Source organism: Vicugna pacos, chromosome 21 (genome assembly GCF_048564905.1).
Source record: "Vicugna pacos chromosome 21, VicPac4, whole genome shotgun sequence".
Taxonomy (NCBI): domain Eukaryota; kingdom Metazoa; phylum Chordata; class Mammalia; order Artiodactyla; family Camelidae; genus Vicugna; species Vicugna pacos.
Window position 1 is genome coordinate 14077680 of NC_133007.1, and position 21042 is coordinate 14098721.

Here is a 21042-nt window from a genome sequence, read left to right on the forward strand (position 1 = left end):
TGATGAGGAGATCCTGGGATGGGGCTCACCTTACAGCCGTCACTGTCCTCAACTACTCCAGATTTTTTGCTGACATATTTTCTTATGTACCCAGTTAGGTAATAAGTTCTTGAAAGGCAGCTATTTTTTCCTTAGTAGCAAAATGCTTTGCATGTCCTAGTTGCTGAGTAATTATAACATAAAGTATTCATTAATTTTGAATTGAAATGGTACCTTAATTCATTAGGTACCATGAGGATTATTGATATAATCCTACCAATTTGGAATTTAAGGCAAAGAGACTGACTAGCATTAGCCTTTTAGATTATCAGTGAAAATCAGTGAAAAGCTTGAATAATGATTACCTTTTAAATGCATGCAGTATAATTCACTTTCAAATGTAATAAGAACCTTGGAGGGCACTTTCTTAGCAAAGAGTTCATCATTTATATTTGCCATAATTCCTAATTTTTGTGGATTTTGTGCTACTATAGTACCTGATTAGTTTGTTTTCTTAACTAGGCTAAGTGGTCCCTGTTGAAATATTTTTCACTTTATTCATTTTCTTCTCAAACTTAAAAACAGAAGTCATATCAAGAGTCAACTTTACCTTACACTCGATCCATGATGTTGTGAATATTACGTAGAGATGTCGTGAGATTTATAAAGGATTATTGTCTTTATAAAGCCTCTTAGAAAAGGAGATGTTGAATTTCTCTTTGTCACTCATTCTTCTTTTAACAGTTCTCACTATCAGGAAGTTCTTTGTTATGTTTAATCAAATCCTTTAAATCTCATTAACAATACATCTCCAATATGACCAGTTTTTAGGAAAACAACTTGAATTTTGCTGGCTTTTTTCTCTGCAGGCACATTTATGACTTTTAATTCTAGTATACTTTGTATAATTTAAAAGCATATGATTTAACTTTATAAATCAAGGATAATTCCCAGTCTATTTTTAAATGTTGTAAAATACATGGTAGAATTATAACTCATACTTTATTCTGTGAGAATATTTCATGGATAGAAGACTTAATTCATAGAAATTTGGGGAAGTGAGTAAAGCTAGTCAACTGGTATAATATCTGAATGAGAGGATATTTTTAAAGAGATAATGGTATGTGCATTTGTCTGGTAAATATTTATTGAGTACATAGTATTTGCCAAGTACTGCACATACTTGAGCCACTAGACCCATTGTTGCCCAATCAAAGTCTTTCAAGAACACACTTTCAAAAATAAATAATCACTTAAAACCAGCACATTAGTCATGGGAACACGATTGCTTCCAAAGTATTTTAAAAATTTTGTACCTTGTAATAGTTTAAGCTTTCTCTTACAATTTTGTTTAAAATATTAATTGTTTATGAAACTCTCCTTTCATAGATACAATAAAGGGATATTTCAGCCACATAATTCTTGGAGTTATCATATCTTCTGAATTATTGAAATAAGGCCTGGATTATTGCAATGGGTTTCTAACCAGTTTTCTTATTTCTTCTCTTGCCCACTTAAACATGCTCCACTCTGGAGCCAGATAAATTTCTTATATTGTTAATTTAATTTTTGACACTTCTCTACTTAAAACCCCATTTGGAAATCTTCTACACTGTTGGTGGGAATGTGAATTGGTACAGCCACTATGGAAAACTGTGTAGAGATTCTTTAAAAAAAACTAAAAATAGAGTTACCGCATGATCCAGCAATCCCACTCCCGGGCATATATCCAGAAAAAACTCTAACTTGAAAAGACACATGCACTCCAATGTTCATAGCAGCACTATTTACAATAGCCGAGACGTAGGAGCAACCTAAATGTCCATAGACAGATAAATGGGTGAAGAAGTTGTGGTATGTTTATACAATAGAATACTACTCAGCCATAAAAAGAATAAAATGTTGCCATTTGCAGCAATATGGATGGACCTAGAGATCATCATACTAAGTAAAGTAAGTCAGAGAAAGACAAATATTATGTTATCACTTACATATGGAATCTAAAAAATAATATAGATGAATCTATATAAAACAGAAACAGACTCACAGACATAGAAAACAAACTTATGGTTACCAAAGTGGAAAGGGAGGAGGGATAAATTAGGAGTATGGGCTTAATAGATACAAACTACTATACATAAAATAGATAAGCAACAAGGATTTGCTGTATAACAGAGGGAATTATATTCAGTATCTTACAATAACCTATAATGGAAAATAATCTGAAAAAATATACATATAACCAAATCTCTTTGCTTTACAACTGAAACTAACACAATACTATAAATCAACTTTATGTCAAAAAAATTGCTTCACATTTCATTATGCTTTAGGTACCATTATTCATTAAACCATTACTGTGTTAAATATTTAGATCTCTCCTTCTCCTCCCCTCCCCACTTTGTTTTGCTAAAATGAGTGATACTACAATGTATACATTTGTGTATATTCTCCTTCTAATAGATCATGTCTTTGGTACTAACTAATATGAATAAAATAACTGGAGCAGAAAAAAATGAGTGTTTATCATTGATTATGAACTGGTAAAAAAGATTTTATTTATTCAATTTGTTAAGGAGTTTGTCTGTTATAGTCCTTATGCTAGATTCAGTCATAAAAGTCACACACCTACATATACACATTCTCATACATACAAACAAGAATTTCACCAATGATCCAGCTAAGTACCCAGTCAGAAGAATGAAATGCCCTTGAGTTAGCATGCTTTCTAGCCCTCTGTTACTCCACAACAATTCTTTGTTCTCATCTAATTTTGCATTAACTGATAAAGATGATGGGAGGAGACATGCTTATGTCTGTTTATTACATAGATTACCAAGTACATAGAGGTCATAAAATTAGTTAACGCTGTCCTTTTGATTGAGTAAGATATCAACAACTCCAATTTGCCAAAGAAATTTCCAGTTGGTTCAAATATTCGAGGTCTGATGGATTAACACTGCACTTAGTCACACTTCCATCAGATCCTTGGTTGGGGAAAACACCTCTCCAGGATTGAATCTGGGGTGGGGAGCAGACTCACACCCTAAAACATGTTCCTGAAGCATAGACATCCCCATTCAAAATATCATTTGCCTTTTTCTCCCTAAGTGTCTCTGTAAGTTTCTAGATCACGATTATTTTCATATCATGAGTTCCAATACCATTTGTTGAAAAGACTGTCTTGTCTTCATTGAATTATTCTAGATAAAAGGAACAGATTGCTTGAAAGAAACATAGCTCTCTCAAGAAGAAACATATAAGCTGAGTTACCCTACATCTATTAAAAAACTTCAATTTGTAGTTAAAATTTTTTCCCACAAAGAATTTCAGTGGTCAAGATGACTTCACTGGTGAACTCTGTCAAACATTTGAGAAAGCAATAATGCCAATTATATATAACTCTTCCAGAAAATTAAAGAGGACAGAACACTCTCCAACTCTGTAAGGCAATCATTACACTGATACCAAAACCAGACAGAAGTATTATAAAAAAATTAAATGCAGATTAATATCCCTCTAAAATAAACATGCAAAAATTCTTAGCAAATGGTAACAAATATAATCCTATAGTATATGAAATGGATAATATATCATGATCAAGTGAGTTTTATTTCAGGAATGCAAGATTGGCTTAATAGTCAACAGAATTCACCATATTTTTAAAGAAACATTAAAGAGCGTATGATCATCTCAACAGATGCAGAAAAAAGTATTTGAAAAAATCCAATGTCCATTCCTGATGAAAATTGTCAGCAAATAAGGATAGAAGAAAAATTCTTCAACTTAATAAAGAGCATTTATGAAAAATCTATAGCTAAAATTATGCCTAATGGTAAAAGACTGAATACTTTATTCCTAAGATCAGGAACAAGGCAAGGATATCTGATCTCTAGTGTGTTCTATCTAACATACTAGAGTTTCTAACCAGTGCAATAAGGCAAGAAAAATAAAAGACATTCAAATAGCAATGGGAGAAGTAAACTTATCTTTATTTTTATACAACATGATTTTCTACATAGAAAATACTATGGAATCTACATAAAGTTTCTAGAACAAATGAGTACATTTCTATATATTAGCAACAAACAATAAGAAATTTTAAAAAATGAACTAATATATAATAACATTAAAAAACATATGCTACTTAGGATAAATCTGAGATAAGATGGGTAAGACCTGTATACTAAATACTTTATAACACTGATGAGAGAAATTGAAGATCTAAATAAATGGAGAGATATATGGGTTATGGTTTGGAAGACTCAATATCGTGATTTCACTTCTCCCCATGACAAAACACACTTTAAAAAGTTTATTAAACTTTGTTCAGCCTGCAAATCTGTGCTCACTCTCATTTACCCTCTTGAGCATCTCCAATTTTGCCAATTCAGTACATGAAAATCCTTTTAGAGTACAGATTCTTATCAGAAAAGGAGAGACTGAGTATTTTCCATTTTATTTAGGCTTTGATCCAAATGGGCCAGGATTCATTTTTACATCTGCAGGAAGGGAAAGAGCAGCTATGAGATTATACACACACACACACACACACACACACACACACACACATTTGCAATTGAACTTCTAGGCTGAACTGTGAGACCCAAAGAACTTCCTAATTAATAAAATGTAAGCAAAACAGCCAGAACAAGCACTGGCAATAAAAGCATTTTTAGCAAATTGTAGAAGGGCTGTGGTCTCTTAGCTTCACCAACAGCTCTTGTCCTGGTTGGCTTTACTGTCCTGTCCCACTGGGTCAGGATGGCATTTCTGGCCCCATCCCACTTCCCTGGTCCCATCAGTCGAAACTGGTATGGGCTACAAGGACCAAAGTACACTTCCAGGGCCAGCTGGGGATCAGTCAGGAAGAGCCGCGGTATATTAGGCTTGGCCCCTATGAAGGAGCCTAGCTCATCCATGTATGTAATGTAATCTGTCTGCAAAGTCTGGCTCTGGCCGAACCTGAGGAAAGAAAAGAACATGTCGAAATGAGTAAACAGAAGCACCAATTTCTTATTTTTTAGTCTCAGAAAGGTAATATTTTAGTCAGCACCTCCAGTAATACCCCCACTCCTCTCTTTTTCCACAACACTGAATTTATCATTTGTTTTCTGGCTGTAAATGAGCTGTTTTGTTTTTTCCTCTCCTTCCTAATGTCTATCCAAGTTTGATGTCATTTTGGGCTTTTGCTTCTAGCCATGTGGTCTGGAATGAACTGGCCCTAGGGACTCAAGGTGATTTATTAACTTAGTTCACTCTTTAATACATGATTATTCTTTATATAATGTTGCTTAGGATCTCTCCCAATATTAGATTTCATGTGGATGTGTTTAAAGTTGAATTTATGTATGGTTTTAATATTGCTGCATTTTACTAATATTAGTTGTTTTATACTTTTAGTTGGAGTGTGGTCTTATTTGCATTTAGAAACTCTGAAGAGCAGCCTATCATTTAAGAAATAAGATTGACACTGAAGCCTTTTCCCTCCTCTTTATTCCTATTGGACTCTAACCTAAAGGGTAATAAGTGGAGTAAGCTGCATGAATTGTTAGCGCATAGGAGTGCCTAGTTCACAGAGATGTCCTGTGAACTAGAGGAGGTTCAGGGGAGGTTCTATTGAGTCTGAGGCTACCCATGTCTTCTCTAGGCTCTTACCCAGTGACTTTCTTGAGGAAGTCAATAAATGATGGGTTCACTTAATCATCTAGATGTGATACACCAATTATTTTTCAGCAGATTTTGATATTTAATTTAAAAAGGATTTACTTTCATAGAAGTAATTAACATTAAAAAAAGTACATTTAAATGTCTGATGTCTAGCTACCTAACCTTCTACAAATCCCATTTATGGTATACTTGAAAACTGATGTTTGGATGAATCAGAAGTGAATATTCTTTTAGTAGACAGTACTAGGGCAGGTGAACTCAACTGAATTCTTCACTTGTCTTTCTTATTATAGCACTGCCACTTCTCAGTTCCCAGCTAACTAATTGGCTGACAGGAGAGAAACTCTTGGGGAAAGAGAGTAATTTCTCAACCTCAGCACGACTCACATTTTGAGCAGGATAATTGTTTAGGTGGACTGTCCTCTGCACTGTAGGATATTTAGCAGCATCCCTTGTTTCTACTCATTAGATGCCAGTGACACACCCTCTTCACTTGAGATGACCAAAAATTTCTCCAGACTTTGCCAAATGTCCCCTGGGCATCCCTGTTTTAGAACCTGTGCCCTAGAGTTATACAGGAGAAGTTTAGGCTATTATTTGCCTATTCAATACTGCTTGGTTATAACAAGTGTTCCAAAAATGTGAACTTTGACTAGTGACAAGATTATAGAATATACTAACATTTTCCTACATTATCAAGGCAAATTTTAGGGTTTGTTTCATCAGCAAGTACAATCTCTTACCACTTGAGTTTCTTCCCCATTTTCTCATCAATGTCATCCATCATTTCATTTGTAGTTGGTAGGGTACATGAGTCTAAAAAAGGAAACGAAGAGAGAAATACTGAAAAAAAGACAGAAATCAGAAATACGTAATGACACATGATGAGTTTCACACAGTGCTTATGAACTGTATCCCTAAAAGATTTTGTATCAGGAGGAACTATCTTTGGGATCTTTAGCAGAATAACAATTCACAGATACAATGATCTAAGAAGCCAGTGAACCTGCTCTGGGAATAGTAAAGCTGGCCTGCAATGAGATAGTGACAGTGGAAAAGTCTGTAGCTCAAATCGCCCAACCTCATATTTCTGTTGACACTACGGGGGATCTAATCCTCAACATGCCTCAGATATACCTCATGCATGTAATAGCTTAACAGTTTCTTCATATTTCTTGTCTGCATCCTCCTACTAAAAATTCTATCAAGAAATAATCTGGTAAAATAATTCAATCTAAGGTCCAAGGCAATTAAAATGGGACAACAGGAGAAAGCACGGATTTTCCAGCATCTGTCTGCAGCCAAGGAAGATATTTTAAAGATACTTTAAAGAGCAGCAAACATTTTTTAGTTTTTTGAAAATTTCACTGTATCAGTGGAGGCCTCTTCCAATTGCTAACTAGCTCATTTGCCTTTGTAACAATGGCACGGGATGTTAGGACATTTGCATGAAAACTTCCCAGTGTGGTCAGATATTTGCTGCACCCCGATTAGAAAGTAAGGGACCAGAATTTTGGTCATGCTTGATGTATTTTAAGTGCCAAGACAGAGCCTGGAGCATAGTAGGTACTCAATAAATATTTGCTGAATGAATAAATGATGCCCTCTGTTTCATGGAAATTTCTTGGGTTTGTGAACTGTCTCCAGTCTTCCCCTAAAACCTCAGGTGCTTGGCACTGTTGTGTCTTTTAAGGGAAAAGACAGTGGAATCATTTCATACAGGAGCACCCTTACAAAAGATTTCATGACAGCATTTAAAAAAAAATAATGATTCTTTAATGATATATTTGAAATAGAAGCTTATTTATCCACCACATTTTAAGAAAATATCACATCACATAAATGTTTGTAATTTTCTCTTCATTACCTACAGTCAAAGTTTTTATGGACAGTGTGTTAGGTAAGGTATACCTATATTGGCCAAGAGTCTTGAATCCTTGAATAAATGGACACTTTTAATAACAGTGGTGATCAATATGATTGGAGCAAGTTAAATCAATATTTGAGACAGTGACTTTCTCTGTGTTATCCTCATATCCTTGATTTCCCCACACAAACATATTTGAAGTCCCTGGAGCCCATGGGGTTTAGAGGGAGAAATGGGGAAAAGATTATCAATAGAGTAGGAGTGGCCTGACATTGTTATTCTGACACAGTTGACGCCAGTAATATCTCCAGCATGCCCCGACATCCACTGGGGCCCTTTCAGCCTTTGCAATGTAACTTCACATTGCAGTGACTCATTGCTGTCCTTCTCTTGCTTATAGCCTTGCAAAGTCCTACCAATTCCCCTCTGAGAGTCTAAACTCCTTAACAGCTTTTAAGGCACTCCATGCTCTGGTTCCTTCCTTTGTTTCTGGCCACTCCCTGACTCTGCTTTATATTTCAATACACCAATATTTCTGGTTCTTCACACACGACGTGCTGTTCCTCACCTTCATACATTTTTCTCATCCTGTCCCATCTTCATGAAATAACTCACTACCGAACTCCCCTCACCAGAACACCCTATCCCTATTGTAGCATTCCCCTCACCCTATTTTCAGCTCTGCGAGGTCAAGGATCCTGTCTATCTGGTTCGCTTTATATCCCTTGCATCTAGCACATTGCTTGGCATATAGTAGGTACTCGGTAAATATTTGTTGACTAAATGAATAAAGATAAAATGGCCCACTTACTTGAAAACACTTTAACTGCCCAGCGGGCCTGCAGGTCAGCTGTGGGGATGGCAGCCCCCAGGGACTGGACAAGGCCAATCACTGCCAAGGTTGGCTTCTCCATCAGCGGGGGGAAGATGCCTTTATACAAGGTGACCTCATTGTTTCTGCTTTTGATGATGGAGTCATCAAGGAAGGGGTAGGCATAGCCATAGCCTGTTGCAAAGATGACAAAGTCAATGGCCTCAAACATAGTCCCATTCTCAAAAATGGCCGAAGTCTCTGTGAACTCCTTCACGCTGGGCTTGATGGACACGGTACCACAGAGGATGCGGGATGGGAGCTCATCATTGAACACAGGCTCTTTCCTCAGGGTGCTGTGCAGAAAAAAGAGAAAAAGGCCCTTGCTGTAAAATACCTCATTTCCAAGAAACATCTGCAATAGTCCAGAGCATTGAAACCAAATTTGAGCAGTTAAACGTCAGCATGAGGACAACTAAACTCTCTTCTTTTGGCAATTCCTTTTCTATTGCTAGTAACAGTCCTTTAGAATATCTGTCTGAGCTTCCTCTTTTGGTTGGCCCCTTGAAACTCAACCCCAACTTTATAATCTAGCTGCTCCTTCTCTGGATTTGTTTCCTTATGTGGAAAATGGGGATAATATAGAATCTACCTCATATGGCTGTTGTGAGAATCAAATGAACCATTATCTGTAGAGCACTTAAAACGGTGCCTGGTACATGCAAGCATCATTATTCTAAGTGAACTATTATAACTAAGCTCTCATTTTACATGAGGAAATCAGATCCACCGTGGTGGGATGTTGTTTTGACACATTTAGTTTCCTTTCATCAACTGTGGTCACAAAAGAAAGTCCAACAACTTTGGTACTGCATTTCAATTGCCAAAATTCTAGGAATGATTTTTTCCTTTTTGGATGCCATTCTTCATTTTGACTCATTTCCTTCAGGGATTCTGGAGTTTCCTCTAAATACCTCAATCACTAAGACACTTTATAAATCTCAGAATTTGTTTCTATTGTCCACACTGTTCTCCATCTCTATAATTCTGCAACCTTTTCTTTTACCTTACAAGGTGGTAACCAGCCCCACCGCCCCAAACCTGTCCCCAGCAAGGGAGTGAGAAGGTGTCATCAACACCTTATGGTAATTGGAACCCTTCCTGGGAAGAGTTAGAATAAATGGATTCCCAAAATTATATTTTAATTGTCTGAAGGGGAAAGCCAAAATACAGTTTGCAGTTACTCTTACATAACAAAAAAAAAGTCATAATCAGTTCAAGCTTTGAAACATCTATTACATTAAAAATAATTTTGAATGAATGAAATCAACATCTTTTCCTTTAGGGATGTAGCAGTTTGCCAGGCTGTGGAGTGAGGGTTTGGCTACTAACCCTGACATTCACTACTCCAGTTTACAATTTGCTCGTAACTTTTTTTTAAACCTGTTTCTCTAAACCTAATGAAATACTTTTGTAGCATGGACCAAAGGTGAAATTCCCAGGGGATCCTTTTCTTTTCTTAGCCACTTTATTCTTTTTTTAATTGATATACTGATTTTCTACCTAGAAAGCCTTTCTTGTTAGTAGGTGTTGGGCTCTGTCTCTATAGAGAAGTAAATAAATGAATCTTATTAATTTGACAGGCTACATCAGTTCTGTGACCCTCCATTGTGTTACATGTTCCATGACTCCTGACTGTTCTGCGGAAATGTCAACTCTTCCATGGAGTTGTGTCCTTTCATTCTGAGACTTTCTACTTCCTGAGACATGTTGGTTAATAGTACCTTGCCAGTTGCTCCTTAGAAGCATACTAGAAAATTAGAGACAAGTAAAATCAATATATGTAAAGCTTTATAGTTCATAAGATAATGGTTACATTTTATTTTTATTTTTTATTGCAATTTATGCTTTTTATTAATTTTAAAATTAATTTTAAATTAATTTTTTGGGGGGGAGCTAATTAGGTTTATTTGTTCATTTATCTTTAATGGAGGTACTGGGGATTGAACCCAGGACCTCATGCTTGCTAAGCACACACTCTACCACTGAGCTATACCCTCCCCTCAATAATTCTTACATTTTAAATTTTACTAAGTGCAGTTTTGAGGAATCAGTGTTATTATTGCTATCTCTAGTCATCCGTAAACATGAACAAGATAGTCCTAAAAAAACCAATTCATGAATTGGCTCCACTCTCAAAATTCTATGCTATGGCTTGTAGCAACCATAATCAAATCTTGCATGTCAGGGAGATCTTGCTGCCTGCTCTATCCCCATTTTGTATTCTTTCATACTCCCTTTCCCACTAGACTAATTTCAATAAGATCTTCATCTCATTCGTGGTCTCTGAGTATACTGTTATCACTTATGCAGTCCTTAATTCAATCCCACCAGCCTCGATAAGGCAAATAAAACCAAGACCTAGAGAGAAAGAGAGAAAGAATCCAACTTAAACCAGTGCCCCACTTTTTAAAAAAAATAAAAAATGTATTATTTGTGGTACCCATTTAAAGGCATCAGGCCGTAGTTCTCATGCTTAAACCATGTGTTCATCTTCTTGACGTATAACCAGTCAGAGACAAATGAAGGAAGGGCATTCCGGAGAAAGGATGCAAAGCGGGTAACATACACCATGTCCCAAGGATAGCCATCATCCCAAACCCGACTCATGACCCAGGAACCACTTCTGGTGCTGATAATGACCTGGTGGGGAAGGCAACATAGATTTCAACATCACTCTAAGAAATAAGCAAATACAACAGAATCCCATGGGCATCTCCGTACATTTCCCTCAGTATCCAGGCAGGAGCATTTTTAAAGAGGTGGGTCAAGATGAATAGTCCATGACTGAAACCAGATAGAAGCAAACTCACCCAGAGGGTGAATGTGTAGGTGTTAAAAGAATGCGAACCTGACATCTTGGAACAAGAAGGTTCTGTATTCAACTGTGACAAGTTTAATCTTTGCAGACTCACAAGACTAACAGGTCTAGTAAAGACACGGTAATCCAGTAAGCCTCAGTGGTGGTGACTGGTGGTAGTTGCTGGGTTGATGGGGGAAATACATAAATCCCTAGCTAAAATTAGGCCAAGAAGATGCCAGGGATTTAATTCTGTTCTCTGTGTCTGGTCTCCTCCAGTCCTCCCTATACACCCTACTCCTGGACTTGCTAGGCATCCCAAACTGTGACAGCTGCCTCAGCCCTGAGATGAGCCCGCTGCTTGCCTATTTTCCCACTTTTGTGGTAACCCAAGGAAATTTGACACTAAATAATCCTTAGGTAGTTTTTAACATCCATTTAATAATTTACTTATCGAGCACTTATTTACTTAAAAGTATGCTAAGTTCTTCCAGGTCTGTTGGTCATGTGTGACTCAGCTTGGAGTCCTCTGGGAAGCCTCCTTTGATAACTTCATTCCAACTAAGTCAGGTTCTCTATTCATGGTGCCACCACTGCCACACTAATGTCATTGAAGTCTCATTACCTCCTTTTGTGATGGCCTGGGAATCTGTCATCCCACCTCCACCTGTTGATTGCCCTTTGAAGTCAAGAAGTAGTCTGATTTATTTCTGTGTTTATTTCTAGTCTGACACAGTGCTGACTCATAAAAAGTGCCCAATATTTGTTGGGCATTGGCTGTTGAATGGATAAACAATAGAAGGAACTAAATCTTGTGTATCTTCCAGAACTTCAGATTAGTCAGCCCAGTACTGTTGCATAATAGGTGATAGGAAATCCTGTTAAATAAATAAAGGCAGAGCTTGACTCGCAACCAGTTTGCTTGGAGGTGATCAGAGGGTAAAATTAAAACAAACAAAAAAATGCATACTGACATATATACACACGCACATGCACTTACCTCTGGTTCCAACAGAATGTACTTCCTTACTGGCATGAGCCACATTACCTGGCTTCACAGGCAGAGTGTCTCAAGTCCTCCTTGACTTAATGGGCATATGCAACAGGCAGATGTGGGTGGTATGACATGGTAAATGCCATCCTCCCTGCCGGGGCTGTTGCTGTAGTAACAGAGCTGTACACTAGGTTTGTTTCCCCAAACCTTTTAGATCATATACCTGTGCAGCCAGACGACTGAGCTCAACAGCAATGTCACATCCTGAGTTCCCCAGGCCGATCACGAGGACCCTCTTCCCCTGGAACCCGCCTGGGCCCTTGTAGTCCCGGCTGTGGAGGTAGCGGCCTTGAAACTGGTCTAGGCCTACATGGAACATGGGGAGTGGTGTGAGTTGATTTTCAGAAGAAACGATGAAGACTTACCTTTTTCAATAATTTTTATTTTTAAACTTCCTATTATCAGTCTGAATTTTTTTTAAAAAGCTTCTTATTTGAAATATACTTTTTCTTTTAGTGATTTTTGATACTAAACCCCTAAATAATTACTTTTAGAGACTTTGAAAAAGCTTAAGGTACTTGAACTTACATTTGGTAGTACTAATAGGTAATATTTATTAAGCACTTACTGCGGGCTAGGCTCTCTGCTAAAGGGTTTACATGTTTTAGCCACTTAATCTTGATAACATCTCTGAATGGTAGCTACGAGTATTATCTCTATTTTAAAAGACAAGGAAGTTGAGACAAAGAAGTTAAGTGATTTGTCTAAGGTCACATGGCAAGGATCTAGTAGAGTGAGTTGGGCCCAGGTGTTCTACACTCAGAACCCGTAAATGTACTGCCTCTTCACAGTACTGGTTTCAATCTTCTATTTCTCCTGAATCTCTACTCTTTTAATTACCTTGGCTTATGAACATCAAGCCTTGGGGTGTGGACTCTTATATTTTTGAGTGGTTATGAACATCAAGCCTTGGGGTGTGGACTCTTATATTTTTGAGTGGTTATGAACATCAAGCCTTGGGGTGTGGACTCTTATATTTTTGAGTGGACATGTTTTCCTGTTGGATAGATGGAAGGAAGGAAGGAAGGAAGGAAGGAAGGAAGGAAGGAAGGAAGGGTGGACGGATGGATGGACAGAAGAAGGAAGGAAGGAAAGAAGGAAAGAAAGAAGGAAGGAAGGAAGGTTGCTTGTGTAAGGTATTTGTTTGATGTTTGCCACTTTTGTACAGTAATGGAGTGTGTCACTACACACACACACACACACACACACACACACAGTAATTTCTAAAGTTAATTTACAAAATGTGGATACAGATGAAATTTAAAAACCCAGGTTTCTTCTCTATGGCCCCATGTCTTCATCTAATCTCTGACTTGCAAGTCCTTGATTCTTTTAGTATGAGGCCAATGATTACTATATTTCACATATTATCAGACTTAAAAATTTTGTCTTGAAATACTTGGAACCTTAAGAATAATCACGATGTACAATCTAGTGGAAAGAGCTATTTCAATCCTTGATATTTGTGTTTAAGTCCTCAGATTATTATATATCTTCCATGCTTACCAGGAAAGGAATCTGTTGGTAGGTTGGGGTACACGTGATGTCCAGAACAAATCATTACAGCATCAAAAATGGCAGACTCCTGCTTCCCATCCTTTTCAGAAACAATTTCCCATTGACCAGTGACTAAGAAGCTGGGGCATTTCTTTATACTGGAAACCAGGGTCTTAAAGAAAACCAGACAGAATTTGTTTTATTTACAAGTCTATGGCTTTTTTGTTTATGTTTTCTTCAGTATTTCTGTGGAGAAAATGATTGTTATGCGCACTCCTGGTCATTGAGAAACATATGGGAAGACATTAAAATAGGAGTCACAGTGAATTTTCAAATCTCACAAGGAAAATTGCTCACTGGGATATATTTAGTTTTTTGATATCTAGTTAGAAGATTTGGAGTAAATTTCACTGAGTATTCTTGTAAAACTCCTGTGTCATTTGCTTACTGCCACTCTCCACTCACATTCATGGCTTCTTCTTCTTTGGCCTCATCTTCTCCATAAACATGGGATACTCTGTAATATGGGATTATATGGGAAATATTCCATAAACATGGGATTGTCTCAGAGTTCAATCCTTGATCTCTCCTTTGCAAACTATAGACATTCTCTCTTGGAAATAATAGTCACTTCCATAGTATAACTATTTTGTTGACACAAGTAAAATTATATTAAATCATGTTATATTAAGTATAATAAATACTAAAATAATAGTAAGTACAATTATATTAAATATAATCCCAATTTATAACTTTGCTGATTATTTTTCTCACTACATATATGTGCTCTGTATTGGACAGTAATGAATGGAAGTTGAGTTCTATACAAATGTAAAGTATTGCTGACAGAGACAATGCCTTTGTGCCATAACTCCCAAGGCTCCTAATCTAAGGAACTGAGTGGGTGAAGGATGAGGCAATGACTATATTAATTATTCACCTAAGTTGCTACTCTCTTCATAATGGCAGAATTTCTAACGAATGCTAACGTTTTTCTGAACCACAGCTCTTTGGCCTTGAGCCACAGAAGTCGAAGTATGAACTAGAGAATCTGGGATTGTTTCTAAAACATGAGCGTATGAGGGTGGAATGTACACTATGCTGGTGTAGATGCCTCCAGCATTTTCTATGGTATTTCAAAAGCTCTTGGAGACCAGTGGAGGGCATGTTTAAGGGGAAACAAAAACAATGCATGCATAACTTTACAATCAGAATCAGCATTTGACTGGTGAAGTGCGCAAACATTTGGATTTCTAGGATAAGAGTGTTATATTCTGGTTTGTCCTCTAACCCGTAAGCATACTGATATCAACAGCACAAGTTATAAGGTCCTTACCTCAAACTGTATGTATCTTAACAAATTCTTCTTTAGAGCGAATGTCTTTATGTATTCCTGGAGCTTACTCTGGTGCATGTAGCTGGGGTAGTCTTCAGGGTATGGGAAGTCTGGAAAGCACATCATCTCTTTGGAAGAGTTGGTGAATACAGACTGGTAAATGCTGGCTCTGCCTTCTTCTGTGTGGTCCTAGGAACAATAATAAAGCTTAAAAAGGAAACCAAGAATGGCATTCCCCTCAGTGAGTATACAATTCTCAGGTGGCTGAAACCTTAATTTAATAGGTTTTGAAAAACATGAAAAAAACAGACGGTTCTCTGCACGATACGGAAAGGAAAGCCTTCAGCAAAGCACCCGGCGCAGAGCTGGCACACCCTCTTACTCGAATTACTCCCCGTTTAGCTCTGTGTTTATGGCTCCATAGACTTGTCTTTTTTTCTTTTTTCCCCCCTCAGTCACAGCTCTGGCTCTGATCTCATAATGTTAAAAAAAAAAAAAAAAGAACTAAATGGTTCACAAGAGGTTGTGGCTTTTAGCCTATTTAATTGACTCTATGGATTTCAGCAAATTCTTCATCAGCCACAGAGCTCTCTAATGAAGCGGTTGCCTGGTTAATCAGAACCACCTGAAGTGCTCCTGAGACTCTGGATTCCTGGGCCCCACACCAGGACTTCTGATTCAGTGTGTCTGGGGAGAGGGGTGCTGAGAATTTGCATTGCCAACAACTCCTGGTGCTGCTGGTGCTGCCGGCCTAGGGACCACACATGAGAACCACTTCTGCATCGTCAGTGAGTTCTGTGTTTGAGGACTTCCCTTAACTCACCAGTTAGTGGGATTCACTCCTCACCAAAGAAACACAAGAATCCGGAAGCCTTAGAACGTGTGCTAAATCTTGGCATTTTATTTTAAAACCACTGTGTAATTGAAAAGTGACATCTTTTGAGGATCAGCGGAAGGCTAAGTTCCATATAAACATTTCCTCTCTGTTTTAAGAACAGGATGAAAATTCACACGATATGTTGCCTTGAAGGCACATTTAAAAGTTGGCAACCTCTGTTTCCCCTAATCCTGAAGGAACTCTCATGAAATGAAGGAAAAGGACGGAGTTTTATTGCTCCTGGATTCAAGACATCTGTCTCCCTCCAGCCCCAAAACCCCAAACAAGAGGATTGTGTCCCTGGGGGGCTGCCCGAGGCCTCAGTGTTTCCCCTCAAGTGACAATAAAACCTCTTCTATGCATGATTGCTGGATTTCTTGTAACAGCTAAGCTCAGAGATTTTAACTTTTTGAAACATCACTTGGAAATTTCTGCTAAGGTCAGAGAAAGGGTGAAGTCTTGTGCCTGACAGGTTCTCAGGTTTGTCTGTTCTGTTCACCCATAGCTGGTAACTTTTGTTGACAGCTGTGAGAAGGAGAGAGGGAAGGAAGTTTCTTAGCTGCCCATTGAAGGGAGGGCTGAGCTGTGGGCTGGGATCTTACAAAAAAGAAAAAAAAAGTAAGATTCTGCTCTGGGAACAGAGGTGATAAGACCTCACATTATTTCCATTATTAATGAATCCCTGCTTTTTCACCCTTGGACTCCAGCCAATCACAACACGAGGAGAGAAGAGAATGTGCCATACAGCTCCTTGGAATTTTCCCTAAAGTACTATTCTCCAAATAAAGGAAAGCAGGAGTATTATATAACAACAGACAATTACTTCAGAGAGCTCACATTTTCATTATTTCAATATGTGAGGTGGTTTGAGCCAGTAAAGAGGAAATTAAGTTCAGACTCTGCCTCTGGCTGAGGGAGCTTGTCCTGACAGCAGACACCCAAGAAGCTATGGGGCACACTGTCAGCGTCTCGGGTTCTGTGTCCATCTCTCATCCACCCCACTAGAACATAAGCAGCTTGAGGGCAAGGTTGGAAGCTAATTCAAGACTGTTGCAAGTGCATTTTAGCAGTCTGCCTTGATCTTCTTTCATATTCCATCTTGCTTATCAGTCCCGTTTTTGCTTGTCTAGATATACCCTCAGGGTCCAGCTCAAAAGTTGTCTCCTTTCTCGTGCCTTTCCTTGTCTTCCCTCTCACCAATTGGAAGTCATCTCTACCTCCACCAAGCTCTAATTGTCTTTACTGCCCTAATTACAGTCTATCCTATTCACTTGTGGTATGATTATTCTAATACTTGAATTCTCTCTGCTTTTAGAATACTGGCTGCCTGCTCTACCTCTCATCTGCAGCTATGCCTAACGTGGTACCCTATATGCAGTGAACTCAAAGATGTATTTGTTGAATGAATAAATGAATGAATGAGTGAAACCAAAGTTTAGATAGTTCTGGTTCTATTATTTTCCCCCTTGCAATCAAAATGATAACTGTCCTATTGTATGTGGCTTGTTGAACAACCTCTTATTACAGCAGCAGGAAAATTTTTGAGGTCATGAGGCCCCATATTGAAGTATATGAAACTTAAGACATGCTCACATTCACCTGGCTGGTATTTAAACCCATTTGGTTTTCATTTTGCAAGAAAAGCACACAGTGAAAAGTTCAGAATTATCAGGTTTCTTTCTTCCGGCGTGCCTTCTACCTAACAGGATTTGCAAGGTGAAAGCTTATGTAATACATTTTTCAAAAATCCCTCTCTGGTCGTACATTGTACCAAGCAACTTCTCTTAGAAAAGAAGGAAGGGATGGGTTGTGGAGGGGACTAAAGTTTAACATATTTGTATGTGTTTAAATCCCCACAGGGCCTTTGAGTATAATTCTGCTTACACACAACGTCTTTATGGAAACAAGACGGCCCCTCTTGTAGATAACCCAGAGTTTGACTTTGCATCTTACTGCTCTGTTATCCAATACTTCCTTAAATAAATTCTCTGATCTGGTTCATTAATGTACATATCCCTGGACATGCCATGTTTATTACCTTCTCTGTGCCTTTCATGGGTTGCTGGTCACCCCTACCTAAAAACCTTTCCCATCTGGTGCTGGCGCACTGACTGGGAATGCCACTCTCTGGAGTTGTGTCACACAGTGGGGTTCTCTACTTTTCTTGTCTGAGAATATTTTCAAATCTCAGCTAAGTGCCATCCCTGTAGGAAGATTTCCTTGACCTGCTAATATTTTAGTGGTCCAGCTTCATGTAAATTTCAAGGCATTTGTTTCTTAAATTGACAGTGACCAAGGGCCTTCTTGTTGTCATATAATTTTATAATCTCTCATATAAACTCTCAGGGCTAGACATGTTTTGAAATTTGTAGATTTTTGGATTTTTCCTCCATAAAACTCCTGGTGAGATCTCAGGCAGCACCCTATAATCAAACGCAATGAAATTTTTGCAGCAAAACACAGAGTGGCCCAAATAAAGACTATGAATAGCCTCATGTCAATTCAATCATATTTTCTGACCATATGACTTCAGGACAGGTTTTGCTATTAAATGAGTTTTTTTCCCCCATTTTCTAGCAAAGGACTGTTGACCTATACTATATAAGGCTTGCTATACCAAGTGCAGTAGAAACCACTTACGTCAAGCGATTATGGCTCATATTTGTAATATGAGGACCTAGCACAAAATTCTGCCAAAAGAGGTGTTCAAGTAGCATCTGGTTGTTGCTAATAAGATAGTAAACAACCACTTCATGATTGAGACTAAGCTAGTCATATCCCCCAAGCAAATGTAAACTAAAAAAACTGAATTCTTAAAAAAAAATTTGATTACTTCCTAATGGTAAATAAAAATTAATGATCTTTTTCTCATGTAATAATTTCAGGGTTATAGGAGCCCCTCCCTTTTATTTTTACAAAAGCTCTTAAAATGAATATGACTGTGTTCTAAGTTAGCACTGATATACTTGGTTGGAGGAACCTGTTATGGGTTGAGCAATAACTGAGAGCAGGACAGAATATGGTTGCAAGGTGAATGATGTGGATATAATGTCTTCAAGCCAAATAAATATCATTTACATCCAATCATAATGTTTGGGAAGTTCAGGACAGAAAAGCTTGACGTTTTCCCAAACCTGGCTTTTAAAATTTAAAAATTGTATTCATAATGAATATTTCCTGATTATATTATTCCTCTAGCAATCAGTCTGAATGGCAGAGATAATTCTTTTTCTCTCTGGATTTGGAGCTGACAGTGTTTAATAAGCATACACACAGCACACACCGTCACTATTTATAATAACTTATAATAACCTTATAATGTCTTTCCAATGGACATGAGTTAATTATAAAATCACCCTTTTGGAACTGAGAGGCAGATTGGAGATAATATAATTTCCAACCTCTGTATTTGACTAATGAGCATTTGAAGTCTGGAAAGAAAAAAGTGACAAAATCTATCTGCCTATAAAAACAGAGTTGAGACTGGAACTCAGGACTTCTGACTCCAGCCTAGGTTTTTCTATTTTTTTTTTAACCCCCTCCCCATGTTCTTAAGATTTAAGAGCAATTGGGATAGAATCTTCAAGTTATGTGGGAGGCAGTGGTATATATATACATATATATGTGTGTGTATAAATTCTTTTTGCTAATTACCCACATTAGCACTCTTTACAGTCTAGCAATTTGTGTTTAATGAGCTGGAGGAGTCCTTTTCAGGGTAAACCTTGCTGGTGTGAAGTAGTTGTGAGTGACTGGACTTCAGTGGGATGGGACAGATTACATTTTACTTTCTAGATCTGGACCATTTGTGACCTACCTCCTGAGTCTGATTTAGAACAGATCACAATTGATTTTCAAAGTAACCCATCAACCTTCTATTATTCTACTCACTGAGAATTGCCACAGTCCTCCAACATCATTGCTCCTTTCAAAGCAGGTAGGCTCCAGCCCCTCTTCCAGACAACAACGTATGGAGGCCAAGCCACTGACGCCAGCTCCAATGATGGCCACTCTCTTCACCATGGTCGCCCGTAGGAGGATCTGGACAGACTTCTTCAGAAGAGTGTCCCTGAATGCCTGAAATTGTTCAGTAGAAATAATCAGCTGAGGTTTAAACATTGGGATCCTCACCTTAACACAAGAAGACACAGATGCACATTAAGAGTTGATGTTCATTATTTTTACTACTTTTACTACAGTAAGATCTTCTGACACCAAAAAACAGCAGAGTCAGTGAACCCTAGAGCAGGAAGGACCTTGGAAATCATCAATCCAATGCTCTCAATTGCAAATGAAGCAATTGTCACTCCAAGAAGATTGGAAATTACTTCTTCAGGGTCTCAGAGAAAACAAGTAAAGGAGTCAGAACTAGAACTCCGGCTTCTACATGAAACCCACTGTGCCAAGTCACCCCTACTCACTCTGAATGATTGGCTGTTACTCAAACTCAACCACCTTCTCTCCCCAGAGAACCTGTAGTTCTCCAGGAGTAGAATAGAATGGCTTTTAACAGTGTCTGTTGATGTCAAAATTAGGAAAAGGGGGAGGAGTTATTTTTCTTAAAGTAAGAATTCCTTTTTCTTTGTATTTTTTATGATGTAGAGTCCTGGTAAAACCTGGAAGAGAAGGACTGAGTGTGGTAGGGATAGGGGAACAGGGCAGGGGTAGTGGGGAGCAGAGAAAGAAAGGAATAGGGTAAGAGCAAGAATGAGGTCTGTTGTCCCAGTTCCAAAAAATAAAACGATAACTGATATATAATCACCAAAGCTGTAAAGTGAAACCCCTGGGAGATGAGAGGAACAATGTTGCTTTCATTTCTTTTTTGCTTTAGAGGTATAGAATATATAAACAAAGACTATGCACCTGGAATATAATGAAAGGTTTTGTTGTGTCAACAGTGAAAAAAAAAAAAGCTCAATTTTCTGGAAATTTAGGAGGGCCTAATTTGAGGAGGTGAGCTAACTCTTGGAGATGGTGAGTTAGTAAAACTCATGAACCCGGAGGACAGAATTGGGAAGTCACTGAATCTTGTTTCTGACTCCCTCTCACTTCTATACCCACCCTTCCTGCTTCTATACACTTTCTTCTTCC

The 21042-nt window shown here is 38.0% G+C and overlaps 1 protein-coding gene across 5 annotated transcripts; it reads right to left on the reverse strand.

Moving 5' to 3' along the window:
- Nucleotides 1–4046: 4046 nt before the first annotated feature.
- LOC102532128 (putative dimethylaniline monooxygenase [N-oxide-forming] 6) lies at nt 4047–19980 on the reverse strand. 5 transcript variants are annotated; one of them, XM_072945878.1, is made up of 9 exons: nt 19843–19974; nt 15075–15263; nt 13748–13910; nt 12405–12547; nt 10831–11030; nt 8328–8683; nt 6396–6465; nt 5615–5620; nt 4047–4944 (listed from the first exon to the last, which is right to left on the reverse strand). In XM_072945878.1, exons 1-9 carry the CDS (start codon nt 19972–19974, stop codon nt 4602–4604), a joined length of 1602 nt encoding a protein of 533 aa, XP_072801979.1. In that variant the 3' UTR covers nt 4047–4601. The 5 variants fall into 5 exon arrangements, with proteins under 5 accessions (XP_072801979.1, XP_072801982.1, XP_006211175.3 ...); XM_072945879.1 differs by lacking the exon at nt 5615–5620 and having other exon boundaries at nt 4438–4446; nt 4698–4944; nt 6393–6465; XM_072945881.1 differs by lacking the exon at nt 5615–5620 and having other exon boundaries at nt 4047–4965; nt 6393–6465; nt 19843–19980.
- Between the last annotated feature and the right edge of the window lie 1062 nt (nt 19981–21042).